Here is a 16,877-nt window from a genome sequence, read left to right as displayed (position 1 = left end):
TAACTTCAAATCCTATAGCGTCAATAAACATAACATTCACATCTCCCAAATATGTACCAGAATGGAGAAACTTAACGTAGATTGCTCTGTGGTTTTAATCACTAAGAATGCCTAAGAGTAAAAAAAAAAAAAACAAAAACAAACGCGTTTGTTATTAAATCTTAAAAGAAAGCCAAGGGCTTCTTTTCCTTTTTTAAAACCTCTAGAGAGAACCTGGAAATAAGTAACCACACTGAGACCCCAAGCCTTGGAGCAGTCATCTTAAAAGAAGTTTTGAGGTATACACTTAAAAAGCAGAGAAAAAGCAGGAGGGCTGGCAGATGAAAAATTCTCTATTTTCAGAATACCAAAACAAACACTACTTGTTGTACAGGAGGCTACAGGCAAATTAGCATAAGTGAATATATATGCAAAGTTTACCTTGTCCTAAATACACTACATGTTTTATGAACTGCTTGCTTTGGTTATAGCTCTTCTCACTCAAGCTTATACAGTCTGTTGGTCAGCCTGCAAGTTTGATGACAGCACAACACAAGTTAATAAACCCATTACCAGAAATTTGCACACTGACTGAAAAGTGAGAAAAATAATCACCGTCTCATCTTTCAGAGCTACATCCATAAATCACCAATAAAAACAAACAAAAAGCATTTTTACTTAGTCACCAGTACATCCTTCTGCTGATCAACCAAAGAAAAGAAAAACAGTAGCTTTAGACTACTAACTTTATTAAAGGGATTGATAGAACATTGTAAGAGCAGTAAAGTTACAGTGAACTTGCACAAGTACATTTAAATGAAAAACTGAGAAACCAGAACAAACGCTAGGGGTCTGGTCCTGAACACATGCCTTTTGGACACAAGCTGTCTCTTTCTGTGCCTTGTAATGAAAAAACATTAGGGAAGCTGAGATTTATTGTTCTAGTCAGTGAAGAATTCTAAACATTAACTCGTACCTCCATCTGACTTAAGCTACATGGATAAAGACAACCCAGTAGTTTACTAACAGTAACTGCCAAGCAAAACTCAGCAGCTGAACATAAACAGGAATAAAATTATACTCGTCTGAAAAAGCAACTCAAAGACTCACGTTCATCTTTGCTGTCACAATGCTGGGTAAGAAATGGAGGCTATGCCTGTGTGACACACAGCTGCACAACTGAAACCTTTTAGATCTCTATCAATCCTGGGTAGACTGCTGAGACTAATGGCTTTTACTAAGAAGCCAGAATTGCATCTTGCTGAAGAAAGAACAGGCTACGTCACCTCAAGGCTGAGTAGCTGTGAATACCGTAAATGAAGCTGCACTTAAAACACTCAGGAAATTTCAGCTACTGCAAAGTTTGGCAAACCCTTCAATTAATGTACTTTCTGCAGCCATGTTCTTCATATCTACGCACAATTCAAGACCTCAGTTCTCCGTCTATGACATCCTGTATTACTTAAAACTTGCCTGGAGGAAATCCAAATAACACCATTAATAAAATGGCAACTAAATCCATAAATTCACCATTACTGAACAACACCAGGGCAGACTTCAGACTAAAAGTTTAGATATTTCTTGCATGCGAGACAAGCTACTTCTCAGACTAAGAAAAATCATTATATAGAGACAGATCTGAACTTAATTGAGTATAAGTATAAACAGATATACTTTTTTTTTTTTAATAGGAGCATGTAGCAGTGATAAAAATATTTACTATTAAATAGAATGCAACTAAAGATGACCTAGTGGGGATTTGCTTTAAATTAAGATAAGGCAGGCATCCTAGTAAAGCTGAAGCCAAACCAAAATTACAGGCAGCTTTTTTCTATATTTAATTCCATATTACAGTAAGCATTCTTACTTTTATACACACGCACATGCACAGAGCCTCCAACAGAAAATTCTCATCTGTCCCTAATCTATGCCCCCTAACATACAGAGTTTCTGAACGCAGAACAGAACCACATGACAAACACAAGAAGAACTACACTTGATTTACAAGCTGCTTTGCACAGCTCACGGTACGATACAATTCAGACTAGAAGGTAACCACTGTAAGATGAAGGTGGATCTTAGTAAGAGTACTGCTTTATCACAAAAGCACAGCATTTGTTCATTAGCACTCAAAGTTCTGTAATGCATATAATTATCCTGATAACAACTGCTGTGAATTCATCTGCTGTACATTTACCTGTGCTGGGTACGAGTCCATAAATTAAATGGCAGTCTTCTCTATCCGAAACAAGCCCAATGCTGGCATTCACAGAAACACCCGCATGGAATTCTACCAACAAACTCAAGCCCAGTCTGTCACATTTCAATACCACAACTGGCAGACACCTGGAACTCATCAACCTTACGTTCGAAACATTAGTCTGAAATGCGCCACAGTCCTATGCATTTCTCAGATTAATTTACAAGTTCTAAGCATGCTTATCTTAAAATATGTAGAAAACACACTGGAAGTACATAAAGGGCATGGAAATAACAGAGTCAGCTATTCATCTGGCCATAATTATATCACAACTGAATGCGTGTACACTGAAAAGACAAGTTAGTTAACTTCTCAAAGTAAAAAGTGCATTTTCATTATTTTTGTGAAGAATACAAGGAAGAACAAAAGTGGTTTTGAATTCTTGCCTGGCAATTTGATTGCATCCAATTCATATTCCAAGGTCAGAGTAGATTTTAACCAAGGTAAGAGATAATACCCAGGAAACAAAAAACACTGCTAAATTAAACAGAAACCAGTTACTTTATCAAGGCAATGTTGACAAATTTTGCTTTAAACGGTTCATACAAGAAAAGCTTGTCAATTTTATAAGTTAATGTAACAAAGCACACCTATAACATAATGCTCTTCTCTTTGTGAACTAGAGACCCACAGCAAAAGTCTTCCTGCTCTAAATAGCTGTTCTAATTTTATGAGAACTGCAACAGATGCCTTTACATTACTAGTTGCCCATCATACAACAAGCACATTAGAAGAGTCTCTTTCTCCAGTGTTTTAGAGAAGGGAAAATCACTGCAGCAGAATAAACTGTAGTTATTTTTATAACTTACAAAGATGTGCAAGTACACAAGAACTGATATGCCATTTTGTAGCTACATATACAGAGATACAGGCTCCTTTACTATACTACAGAAACTCAATGAACGCAGGGAATTCAGAGCAGCAACGTCAATAGAGACAGAGTGTCTTCATACCAAAACCAGAGAATTTTTGGTGTAGAAGCAATCTGCCATCTCGCCCCTTATACACAAGAAGTTTCCATCAACCATCAGAATGATCTAACTGGTTGATTCAACTAAAAACACAGACAGAAAGTGCACCTACAAACAAGTCAATTCAATACTCCTGAGGATAAAGCGCCCCAGAATCAACTACAAAGACCAGCTGCACGTACACACTAGGCCAGGGGAGAAATAATACACTTGTTAGATATTGACTCGGTGATTCACACCATTATACTGGTGTTTGCACAACCACTCAAACTGATCTTCACATCTTTCTACTAAACTGAAAACATCTACTCTGATTAAAAATACTTAAAAGAAAAAAATAGCACTGCCAAGCAGCCTTTTTTTTCCCCCCCTGAAAAAAAAAAATGTAATGCAGTTGTCAGTAAAGTTATCCTGCTTCTACCCCTACTTGAAATCCACAGTTGAACAATGGGTCGTTTGAGACAGCAGTTCAAAAGAATGTTCAGCTTGAAATAATTAACAAAAAAGTTTGACTAGTTCCAAATACCGTAGCCAGCAGAAAGTTTTTTCTACTGGACACTTAACAGAATTTAAATTAGAATTGTCAGAAATTTACTAATCTGAAGTAACTAATTAATTGCCATACTAACAACAAGGGTTTGTCAAACAAAGAAGACTCTTCTGATCTGCAGCAAGAATGAATTATTTTGTGAATGTAACTTTCAAAAGCACCGTCAATTCTCACTTTCCACTATCATCTGAGCTTAAGCATGACTCAAGACAGAAGTAGTATAGTTTCACACCATGACAACATTATTTTCCAACAGCAATCTACAAAAATCCATTCTTGCATTGTATTTATATAATGTTGCGACTGAGCCACGAGACTTGCTTCCCCACCCATCTCATGTGAAAACATACAAGTGTGACATACGTGAAACTGGGAATTGTTAAGCTGCCTGAATCTTTCATAAAAGTTTAGAAAAAATCATTACACGCTGGTAGCTTACAAGATTTAAGAAGGAAAACTGAGAATGAAAAAGGTAAGGCGTAACACAGCTTAGAGAGCTTTGGTGATTCCGCTCAGCCACAAATTCAAGTGTAACAGTTTACAGATCATACAATTGGTTAATGGCACCCATTAATGCAGCAGGCCTGGAAGAACAGCTAAAGAGAAGCCACAATTATTACAATAAAAAGCAACAGAAAAACAAAGAAGGATTTTTGCCTGCAGCACATGATTTAATACAGGGAGCAGCAAAGGTTGGAAAATTCTCCTTTCTGATTTCCATCGTAACATTGTAATCCAACTACATTCACATTTATTACTTTTTAGTTTCTTTGCTCGAGTAATTTCCAGTATTATTTAACATGTCAAGGGTCATACAGTGGAAATAGGAGAGTTTAAAACCACTGCTTTAAACAGTATGAACAGTAACTACAATATTGAGGAACATATCAATACTTGTAATTTACATGTTTTCTTGTAATAAGACACGCAAGCCCAACATCATCGTGACAAACTCAGAACAACAACCAAGTAGGCTAGGAAGTGAAAGGCTGTCAATAGTTAACTGACAACTGAAAGTGGTCTCTGCTTTCCCTACAATCAAAAGCTTTCCAGAATGTTCAAAGTTCAGTTGGTTTTGATTTTTATTCCATTCCACTCTTAAGAAATAAGAACAGAGAAGATCTGTAGACATCTATGAACTCTCTTAACTGCACACTACTGCCCTATACAATATGTTAAGTACTACAGGCTATATATGGGCAGACTGCATCTTCCAGAAGTCAATTTTAACTCAAGCCTGTAACAGTACCAGAACAGCCTGCTTCGTTCCCCCAAATGGTCTATACGTATTTCTTAAGCACACAAATGAATTAGGCAGTAAGAAACATTAATACAGCGGTGACAGAAAAAAGTGCACCAGGTTCTATTAAGCAAAACAATGCAAAAACAACCTCATACTCCTGAGCCAAAGAAATACCAGAAACAGAGAAAGCACACTGGAGGAAAGGGGCTGATGTTCTCTACTTGTCTTGCTTTTCTATCTTTCTAAGGTGAACAAGCACCAACGAATACTTCAGGAAAGTACTAGCTTGGATTGATCTTTCCCTACCATAAGCTGTTCAGTAAATTGAATATACAAGACAACAATAAAAACGACAAAGGTAAGTTATCAGAAAACAGCTTCCTTTCAAAACATCCATACCTGTGGAAGCGCAGTATTGAGCTGTCTCTGCAAGGAATCTCTTTCGTGACCAACTTCATGCAGCTTGCCCTGGGTCAACGCTAGCGTCTCCTGGGTTTCTCTTAGTGTTTCCAGAAGGCGATCCCTTTCTTCCAACATGGATACCATTAACTGCTCAAAATGGGAATCAGCATCTGACTGTAATGGGGAACCTGAACCATGGCCTCCATTTCCCCCAGAGGGAATCTCTGCCTCACTGATGGTTGGCATCACCTCACACATCATCTTGAAACAAAACAAGACAAAACAAAGACCGTACATTTAAGTCAAACAAATCTAAACAGGATAAGCAAAGGGACTTTGGATAGTATCCATAATATCAGCTTAGGTCTCTCAATGATAGCATCAGCAACAGTTGCCAACACCTTAGTGTTTGCCACTATTTCATTAAGATTGTGGGTGAAAAGGTAGACAATCAATTTAATCAAGGCATCACTTCATAATGAGAATACTGTGACATCTTGCAAAACCAGATTTTTACAGCTGCTTTTTAAGCTATGATCTCATTTTAATGGACTTATATTTTTGTTAAGAGCAAACTGCTGCTGAGATCTTTAAAAAACAAAGATAAGGCATGCAACAAGCCACCAAAAGTTATATACTTAAACCAGTTACTGATTACACTGCATAATTTGAGAATCATTATACGCTTCTTCCAAGTCTTCAAACATATAAAGATAGTATCTAAAGCAGTACTCTGAGCTTATGCTGCTGTCTTGCAGAAACCCGCTGCTAAACGTGATGCATTTAAATTAGAGGTAAATTCACACAGTCCAAATTCAGGAGATAAAACATAAAGATAAAAAGAAAAAATGGATTACAAAGTAGTAGCAGCTGTCATCGTGAATAACAACATGAAGGTAAAGTTAATTGAAAATAATTCAAGCCAAAGTACAAATACAATTAATTAGGCAAATGTAAGTACTTTACTACAGTCAGACTGAAAGGACTTTTAGGAGACCCTAACAGATCACAAACGGCTATGATAGCAAGCATTTAAAAAAGTGGAAAAAACATACAAATATTTACAAATGATTAATTGCACTCTTTCACTGAACCACTTAAGACTTCTGAAGTTCTTTAGACAGTCTCTTTCAACATCAGAGATCTGTAATGCTTACAAAATGGTTCGCTCAGTTATCAGTTGTTCTCAGCATTAACCTCCACACTCACTTTAAAGAAAAACTAAACTTATTCAGAGCCTTTTAACGAGGTTATACCTCTGAATCTGCTGAAAGGTTCTGAACACCCTTAAGTGCTCTGCAACATCTTCGTGTATGATTACGGCAAGCCCTATACTTTCAACACCACTACATTATTTACCTTGCTCAATAAAATAAAAAGGCTTGGAAAATGGGCTCCAGGTTTCCAGCAGTACCGGTTCTTCTGTTTTTAGTAGTTTTTTGTTATCCTCCAAAATCTTGTGGATTGCAAAGCATCCATTCAGCTACAGTCCAACATCTGTTTAACTGAAACACCCCATGTACGTGAAAACAAATAAAACTGCCCAATAAAGAGCAGCTCCAATAAAAAGCAGCAGCAACTCCAGCTAACTAGCCAAGTCCCCAGCAGAGAAGAATGTGAGAGTTAACCTCCCGTCTATTGTTGGCCCATAGGTCCTGCAACAGCTGGGATGGGGGAATCATGTGCAGAGAGAAAAACGTAGTCTGACGCTCTGGTGCAAAAGCTTCAACAGTACATGGCTCGGAAATCCCACTCAGGTCACAATCGCATTATTAAACAGAATACGGACAGCATGGGAAAAGGGCTCGAGTTTTATCGCAAGGGATTTGGAAAAGCCTCCTTCCTTTTCTCTTCTGCGAATTCCAACAGGAGGCTCTCCTTTCAGTTTCCTGGGTCTCCGTCCAAACATTTATAATCCCAGCAGCGAGGAGCCGATATCGGGTCGGAAGGCGCAGGGAAGGGAGACTCGTCACTGCAAAGCCTTCTTCAGCCTTCAGCCTTCCACCCGACGCGGAGGCAGCTCCCGGCCGGCTCAGGCCCCGAGGAGGAACGGGGGAACGCGACCGTGCGGGCCTCCCCGCTCCTCTCCCCAGCAGCGGCCCGTCGAACAAAGATGCCGGGCGAACAGACGGAGCCTTCTGCCCCGCGCCTCTCTCCCCGCTGAAGGCCCTCAACCGCGAGCCCGCCTGCGGAGGCTCCGGCGGCGCGAGATCCGAACGAGCCTCCCTCTCCGGGCCCTACCGAGCGGTCCCTCCGAGCCGGGCCCGGCTCCGCCCGCTACCGCCGCCTCCACGTCCGTGGCGGCCGATAAGCGGCCGGCCGAGGCCGGGCAGGGTGCCTCCTCCTCCCGGATGAGCGGTGAAGGCCCCGCGCTCTCGGAGAGCCCGGATCGCCGCCGGCCGGCCCGCAGCTCCGCGCCGCGCCAGCCCCGAGCACCGCCGCCGCCGCCGCCTCCGCGCCGCCGCCACCCGCGTCTCCCGGCGCCCTCTGCGGCTCTGCATAAATCAGTGCGGGGCCCACAATGCACCGCAACAGGACGGCGCGCGGCACGCCCTCCTCTCCGCCCCCGGCTCTGGCCTCGCTGCGGCGGGTCGGCTCCTGCTCGGTTGCCAGCCCTTCTCACCCGTGTCCCTGAGTTCGAGTCCCGCTTCCCCGCGCGCCCTTCCCTGCCCCTACAAGCGACGCTCCCGCCGCTCACGGCTACCCGCCCGAAAGGAGGGCTGCCCCATCTTGGCGGCAGCGGCCTGGGGTGAGAGGCGTGCTCGCGGAGCAACGGGGCAGGACCGGAGTCGCTACCAGCGCCCCGAGTGGCCCCGTCACCGCGCGCAGCGACGGCCGGAGCGGCGTTCCCTCAGGGGCCCGGCGTGTCGCGGCACGGCCCTGCCGGGCGGGTCTGCCCGCTATTTGCAGCAGGCTGCTGGCGTGGCCCCAGAGTCGGCGCCTTGGCCTGCTCCCTGGCCTCGGCCTGCTATCTGCGACCTGCACGTTTTCAGCGAGCCTTAAATATATGTGAGGTTGAGCGGCGTGTTTAGGTCCTGACCTCGTAGCGCTGTGAGGCAGTGATTTTCTCCTGTAAAACAGTGTAACTCGACAGCTCTGACATAAGTAAAGCGGACGGAAGAGCCAGCTGCTCCCTGCTCCTCTTGCCTGCGCAGGACAGGAGGTTTAATGGTGATGGAAACTGTCCCGAGCTTCCTTTCAGCAGCGATTGCTGCGCTGTACGCACAGCCCGACCCAGGTCCCACCAGGCAGAGGTGGCCTCTCTGCCACGGCCCATTCCCCACAGGAAGCAGGCTGTGGGTGCACTGACATAATAATGTCTCTTTTTTTTCACCCCCCCCATGTGACCTGTTTCCAAAACAGCATAAATGTGTTTTCCACATAGTTTTCACTCTGTTCCTGGATGATTGTGCTGCTAGAGCTTTTTTTTCCATACACCTGAATAAAGATGGAAAGTGTAGGCAAAGCTTTGAGAAATCTTTTCTCCGTTCTTCTCGAGGTCTGTGAGAGAGTTGTGTTCCTACTATGAATAAAGCATTTGCATTTTGGTTCCTGTTCTTGCTTTTATAGTGCAAAGCTCTGAAAAGCATCAAGGGCCGGTTACACAGACAGAGGCATGACATGCCAAGAAGTAGCAGTCCCTGTGCTGAAGCTTGTGTGGTTTTGTGCCTAGATTATATGACACCTCATTTGTGAATGGGACATATTGACATCTAGCACTGAATAGAAAGGACCATTAATTAGTCAATCTTCCTTCCCCTGAGTACAGAAATCTTTACAATTACCAATTTACTACACTGTGCTCTTTTTCTTTCCTTTGGTATTAGAGTCTTTAGGGTGAATTCGGGTCACGTTTTTAAGCTTTCCTCCCTCTACAGCCGTGAGGTTTGATTTTTTTTTTTTCCCTTGAGAGTTGTGTTGTTATCACATGACTCTGGGAGCTGGAACTTTAAGGAAGAAGCTGAATATTATGAAGCACATTCAAATCACGAGTTCTGCCAAATGCTGGTTAGCACAGTTAACACTGAGTTAGGGCACAATTTAAGCATAATTAAAAAAAAAAAAAAAAAATCCTGAGATCTATCTTTTCAGTATAGAAATGTTAGGGAATAAAGGATAAAATCAATTGTGCTCTTTCAGAGGAAATTGCCCAATGCTATGAATTAACCTGTGTTGTCCAACAGTCTCAGTATGACTTAATACTATTACTTATAAGCATAGATATATTCATACTGAAATATCTAAAAGCTTGTAAGCTTAGATTTTAACATAACATGCTTAAAATGATCACAGGAGGGGAGGAAAAAAGGGGCATTCTTCATTTGGCCTTCTCCTTTTACCTGTTACTGAGGGTTTCAACCCACATTGAGGGGTCCTGTCATATAATTCACATTAATGTAAAAACTAACCATGAAGTCTGGGCTATGGTTATGAAGCACAGCAACACGTTTCTGGAGGAAAACAAAGGTAGTTACTTAATGCTGCAAAGTAGGTTCTGAATATTACCTTGAACTTAATTATTTCTAAGCACACTTCTACAGAGGAATGCTTCTATTCCTTCTATTCCTTTGCCACAAACTGCATTTTGCCAGCGTTAACAAAGCTCTCCCATAAGTTGCATGCAGTTCATCCATGATTATATTATGTACTTGTACACCACAGGTGGTGACTTTCATTCTATAAAGAAAACAAAAAATATCCTGCCAGCTTGTCCTGCTTTTTGAAAAGTTAAGCAAAGCTCTAGCAAAGATACATAAAGTCTTCAGATTCAAGTGAAAATCTGACCCAGTTTTCTAGGCACAGTCACAAACACATAGAATGAAAATGTACAGGGGGGAGAGGAAAGATGGGATTTCCTTACCTCTCAGACTAGGATTTCAGGTAATTCTTTCCTTCCTCTATAATGCAATATTCACAAAGGAAATAAAAAATGTAAATAAGTCTAATTGATATTGGTCTAATAAAGTGAGATATTGAAAACTGAAAAGCATTTTAAAACTAAAGCAAACTTTTGGAAGGAGTGAAGGGTTGTGGTTTTTTTATTATGATTTTGTTGTCACTTGTACTACAAGTTTAATATCAGTGGTACTCTGCTTATTTTTTTATCAGAAAGCCTTCCATATTAGTATTTACCACTTATGTATCAAAATCTGGACACCAACTTCTTCAAGTAATTCTCTGTAGGGAAAGTAGTATTTTCACCTGTAGTAGCAGAACAGCCATTTCATTTCATCCACTGATCTATTCTAGGTCCGATTTATGCAGTTTCTAGATTTCATGCTTACACCTGCATGAAAAATATCTTGAAGCAAAGAAGAGTATTTCAGATTAATTCTGAAAGGAGGAAAAACATATTTCACACACGAAGTAGAAAAGATACATGAAAAAAATTCTAATTTTTCTGTCTTTCTCCAAACATTACTAGGTATGGACCTCTGTAGCTGAACTGTTGTGCCTAAAATACCATCACATGACAGACAGTGGAATTTTTCAACAAAATGTTCAGGCATAACAATTATAGGATGCTAAATTAAGCTGCCATCAACTGATTGTGATCAAATATTTCTTAGGTTTCTTTATGACTAGTAGAGCGATTTCTTTTTCCACTGACAACAAAGAGCGTAGAACTCCCGCCAAAGCTTTTTCGCTGCAGTTGTTTCAATGAATCCAGAAATATAGCTATTCAGAGAGGAACAATTTGTAGGATAGGGACCATAATAACTTTTGGAAAAGTAATCAAAAAAGTGCAACTGCAAATTTCAAAAGACTTTCAAGTATTTAATGGAATTATCTCATTGCCACCAATTGGCAAGCAATTAACTGTTGCAACATGGAAGTAGAGATCCAAATATGAGAAACAGCACAGGCAATTGGTGCTTAGTGTTGAGATCTTTTCTGCTTCACAGACTCAAAAGTTGTGTCTTGCCTCTTACGCTAAGCTGAGATCTGAATTTTTGTACCCTGTGAATATGTTCTTCAGCTGTGTCAAGGGCAACGGTCACGGGATACCTTTGCTGATAGAACAGTGCTCATTGTTTTGCCCTCATCCCTTGGGAGTCAGAGTTCGAAGGCACTGAAGGTGTTTGTCCTTACTCTGCCTCATCAGTGTTGCAAGTCGAGGAAGTCCTTCCAGGTGAGAATGCAGGTGGGACAGTACATGTTAGCAAGGGTGAAATCCTTACCTGTTATCTTGATTACTTCTGCTCTACCAGTTCTGTGGACAGAGCACTTCCATCTAAGGAGCTGCCAACCAGCCTCTTCAGAATAATGTTTTCAAGCAAAAGCAAAACTTGCTGGGAAAAAAAAGTAGAATTTACAGCTGTATGAACAAACACTATTTTACTTCAATTTGTCATACATAAAGAAAAAGGAAAACTAATAAATTTCCCTAGAAGGAATACAGCCTGGTTTGATTTTCATTTAATATATAAGTCAAATGGAAGGCTTGTGAATGTAAGGGTAAAAGGTTAAACACCATAGGCACAGAACTGATAAACCACATAAAACTGGACACCGCACTGCATCCAGTCAGACTAATTGCTCTTAGACCGTGGTTATGTGGAATAAATTCATAAGTGAGCCTCTGTATCCACAGAGATCCTGAAAGATATCATTACATTTTCTCTCAGTTTGGGATGATCTAGAATGTAGATATTTTTGCTTTTGAAACTAAATGTTGTTTTGGCTTTGAGTGGTTAATAACAAAACTGAACCATTCTACCAACTATAATCATGCTCCATTATGAAGGCAGAAGAAAGAACATAACATACATTTCTGAACTGGAGAGTAAATATGTAGGAAATGAATGAATTAATCCTCACTTCAACTAGTCGGTTGACAAGGCGCAGGCACTCTCATTCAGCTTTCCCAGCTCATCTCACCTGTGGCCAGACTTCCCTTCTAGGAAGCAAAAGATGTCACCTGTAGACTCTCCTCAGCCTAAAGGAGTTGCTACCACAGTCCCTGTCATCTCCAAATCTTGTATTACTCTATAAACAACTTTTAGAGGAGAGATGGAAATGCTAATGCACTTTCTTGATAATTGGGTTTCAGTCTCCAGAGCCTCACGTAGAAACAGAGTTCACATGGCATATTAAATGTCTCATATAAAAGAGAGGCACTGTCTCCTCATATATAAAGAGCCAGGCATTTATTCATGCCCAAAAGTTTAGTCCAGAAGAAAACCTGAATTCAGACGATCCCATTCAAGAATGTGCCTCCCACACACCCTACTGCAAATGTCTTTGTCAGGCACTCTGCTTTCTGAGTGCTATACTCAAAGACTAAACCTTACATACGGCAGAAATTGCTAGGGCACCCCAAAAAGATCAGGATTTTAAAACCACATTGTGTAGCTCCCTGTGTGAAGTTCAGCATTGGCCAGGGCAGACAAGCATAGGTAGGATCAGTGCTTTGAAGTGCAACTGAATCATCAAATCTTTGTGTAACACTCTGTCTTGCACATAGTACACATGAAATACCCAGGACAGAGTCAGCAAAATTCCTAGGTATTCCCTGTCAAACATCAAAATTCTTCTTGGCATTTCTCTTTATTTGCAGTACCAGAAAAATGGTTTCCTTCTTCCTTCTGCCTGAGCACGCACCCCCAAGACACACTGTATTGCATCAAGTGTGAGCAGCTCGGATATTTTCACTGAATGAGCATGATGACTTTTTTATTTGTTCAGTGAGAGGACTGGCTGCTCGCCCATGGCGTTTGGTGAGGCACTACACTTGGAGACATGATCAGTAAGAGCCATGCACTAAAGAAGCAGGCAGCAAAGTCATTGCTTTGGAGACTGGGATTTGATACCCAGTCACTCCCCACACCTCATAACTGCACAATGATGTTCAACAAAAGATGGTAAAAACAGAGAGCAGAGGAAAAAAAAAAAAAAAAGGAAAAAAAGAAAAAGAAATAGCCCAGCTTTCCTGTCACATGATAGACGTGGCCCCAGTGTTTATCCCATTTGAGCAGCAGCAGCCCCTTCCTGCCCTCTCCAGCTGGCTGAGAGAAGCCACCTGCTGCTGCTGGCCTGCCTGCACCACATCGCATCACCTAGGGGAGATCAGGACCCACAGGCTTCTCCCTTCTGAGCTGAGCTTGTGGCACTGTGCTTACTCCTCATCTTTCCCAGCTGCCTTACTGGGAAAATGTGTTTTGAACATGTCTCTCTCATTTCTTACTGAAAGGAAAGGATTTTTGCCAACAGCATCAATTACTCTTCCGTCAGTAGATGCATGGCCATTCTTCTGCCATAACAAATGCATCCAGAGGTTGCTGAGCAGAAGAGCCTCTTTGCCTGGAGGGAGAAGCAACAAGAGGGGATTAAACCATATGGTGGTCTATAGAGAAGAGGACAGAGCAATTAATTACTGTGCCAGAGTGTAGGGGTAAGTGCACTAGAAATTGTGTCAACCCTTTGGCAACAGAAGATGTGACTGCTAGAAACAGTGGCTTGCCATAGTTCTCTACATCAACATATTATTTGTACCGTACAGATTGAGATGGATTTGTGTTTGATTTATGCAAGTGTAAATCAGATCAGAATTAACGAGGGTCTCAGAGGGTTTTCAGTTGGATTGCTTCATCTGATAGGAAGAACAGCCTCCACAAAACAGACAGCTCTGAAGATGTGCAGAAAACTTTTAAGAGAGCAGATGAGCATAAAGTATGCATTTTAATGGGAATCATACAGTATTTATTTTATTGGGTATGTCAGTACTATAAATATTTTCTAAATTCAGCTGCTGTTCCTACAACCAAAAATGCATATGCCCACTGAAGTACAAACCCACTGAACTCGAAAAGGTTTGCAAATTACTTTCAGCTCCAGTTGTGCAGTTTACAGCACAGAATTGTTGCAGCTGTTGTCTTTTTTGTATTGATCTACAGTGACAGAAATCCCCCTGAGCTACAAAGATTTTCTAAAGAAAAGTATCAATTAGTTCAATCTTGAGTGAAATATATCCCTAATATCTAATGCATGGGTAGTTTACAGTAAGTGAACATACTGATTTCAGCGCATCTTTAAATAGACTGAATTTAACAAATGACAACTTCTACCTCCAATCCCTTTCAGTTGTAAGTTCAGGGCAATAGGGCTGAACATTATTTAGTTGCACTAAAAAAAGAAAAAAAAAAAATCAATCGGGAAATTCATGTGGCATAGCTGAAGCAGAAAGGTCTGGAGTCGAGGATTCAGAAACAGCTGTGATACTGCACCTCCTGACTCACTGGAGCAGGTCTGGATACATTCCACCTGGCTGATCACCTACATTCTGAACCCATTTACCCTTGCCTGCCTCTGTAATCAGTGGAGTGAGAGAGCCGCTCCGTGGGAGCGATTCAGACGTTTGGTGTGGTCCATGAATCACCCTCTTGGGATGCTTGTTTTCTCACTGGCTGCAGCGGGAGCCTAGAGCAGCTTTGGCCGTGGGCACTCTGGCCGTGGGAGACACAGTTAGGTCCCTGAAGCAGCCAGAGACAAATTTGGGGCTGGGGTGCCAAATACGTGTGAGAAATGGCACAGCTCGTTTGTAGGAAAGCAAGTAAAATGAACACGAATGTCTGTGGAAATAAAAAGCACTGCAATCAGCTTCTCTGCTTTGTGTTTTGCAGCTCGAGGCTTGCCTGCCTTACTCATTAATTCTAACTGGTCTGGAATTAAACGATTATATTTGCACAACTGGGACCTACAAATACAGAGCCATGGCAATCTCTGAGGATATACAGAAATTCAATTACCAAGAAAAAGGAATTATATTTTTTATTTTTTTATTGCAAAACACCTTGCGTACTCATGTGCTGATCCTGGAGTGAGCTCTATAGACAATCAGTCTTTCAAGCTTCTGAATACTAAGAGGGACTGGGAGTTGATGTGTGCAGATCATTTCAAAACTGAGGTTTCATCTTTTTAGAATGTTTTAGGAAAAAAAAAAAAAGATTATTTTAATAACACACACAGGGAGTTTTGTAGATAGTCTAACTAGATTAAAAAGGATTTGCACAAAAAGTAACACTTCTGCTCCTGTAAGTTAGAGTTTGAAGGAGATATACATATATATAATATAGCTTGGCTGCTGTGCAAAGGCTCCTACTGCTTCAAGTGGCTTTGGAGTGGGCACTAAGCAAACTGGACCATGTTTTCTATGTACTCGGCATCCTCTATTATTAGCCCTTCATACTGCTGCAGGAAAGTAGATAAAAACATTTAAAAATAAATAGAGAGATCTCATATAGTACTTAATCTTATTTTTAATCCTTAACCGACTAGTTTTCAAGATGTTAACATACCTTTCATTACGCACACATTGCCTGCATGAAATTGCATGCAGAAATCACTATCATCATTATTCAGATGCATGCTGAATTGGAACTTGTGTATGTGAAGGTAATAATGTTGGTAAGGTATTATTTCCAAATCGCATGTGTGTAAAACTGACAACATTTTGCTGTGCAACCAGCTTTAGCTTATAGGCAAATGAAAATGTAAACACTGTTCTCAGTGAATCACTGGTTTATATACACTGGAGTTAAATCACAAAATCATAGGGGTTGGAAGGGACCTCTGGGGATCCAGTCCAACCCCTCAGTGTTTGTTTGCACCATTTGATAATTCCCCCCGGTCTTGAAAAATATTTGCTAAAAATATTAATTTGTAAAATGAATCTGCCAAGTTAGTGCCTCAGCCTCAGAATCAATTCATACAGAAAATTGTAACAGATTAAAATATTAGCAACTACGGATACCTGCAGTGGCACCAGTGCATACTGTCAAAAAATATCTCCAGTTTCAAGGTTATCCCAAGGATCAAATGAAATTATCTGCCAATTGATATGGTGTATTAAACTGCTGCCAAAGAAAGGTCATTACCCAACATCATTTTTCTGTTCTGATTAACAGCAATTCTTCCTAGGCAACCAAGCCATTTAAAACCAAACATCACCCTTGGCATTTGGAGGAGAAGAGGGTTACTAGGTCAGAGTCTGACACAGAAAATAAGTATAAGCCATATAATAGTAAACATTCAGCTCAGAATACCTAGTAGTAGCCTTAAGCAGCAGACTGACTTTTAAAAGGAATCAGTCAGAGAAGAACCCAGAGGGAAAGCAGACATATTTTAGAAAAAGGAGATTTACTTATGCCAGATGAACAAAAAAAAGACCATTGGGAACAGTGCTCAAGTCAACCTGAAATAAACACTAAGAAAAATAATGGGAACACAGCAAGTGATGCTTCTCCTCTTTTGCAAAATTTACATAATGTTTTTTTTAAGTAAATTCCTTCTCTGTTTGCTTCTACGTTGGTCTGTCCCTACCATCTGGTGGTATTCCAATATGATAAACTCTTTAATTTAATAAGTAAATACATGAAAGTTGGCACATCCCTTTTAGTACATAAGCTGAGAGTTGCTCCCATCCCTCTTTTGAAGAAATGCCATGATTTTAAGCAAAATGCCTTGCAAATC

The 16,877-nt window shown here is 40.9% G+C and overlaps 1 protein-coding gene across 6 annotated transcripts in view; it reads right to left on the bottom strand.

Annotated features, from left to right (window-relative positions):
* Positions 1 to 7,933, bottom strand: part of PPFIA1 (PPFI scaffold protein A1) — a 55,311-nt gene extending 47,378 nt beyond the window's left edge. For 5 of the 6 annotated variants that reach the window (XM_010711211.4, XM_010711212.4, XM_019615484.3 and 2 more), the window contains exons 1-2: positions 6,765 to 7,932; positions 5,403 to 5,666 (exon numbers count right to left, since the gene is read on the bottom strand). In XM_010711211.4, the coding sequence (XP_010709513.1) occupies positions 5,403 to 5,666 (264 nt within the window). In that variant the 5' untranslated portion in view covers positions 6,765 to 7,932. Of the gene's footprint in view, positions 1 to 5,402; positions 5,667 to 6,764 lie in introns of all 6 variants that reach the window. The other variant, XM_010711213.4, reaches the window with a different exon arrangement.
* Positions 7,934 to 16,877: the final 8,944 nt, after the last annotated feature.

Source organism: Meleagris gallopavo, chromosome 5, assembly GCF_905368555.1.
Source record: "Meleagris gallopavo chromosome 5, MGAL_WU_HG_1.1, whole genome shotgun sequence".
NCBI lineage: Eukaryota > Metazoa > Chordata > Aves > Galliformes > Phasianidae > Meleagris > Meleagris gallopavo.
The sequence above is the reverse complement of the archived record's forward strand: the minus strand, read 5'-3'. Positions and strand labels throughout refer to the sequence as shown.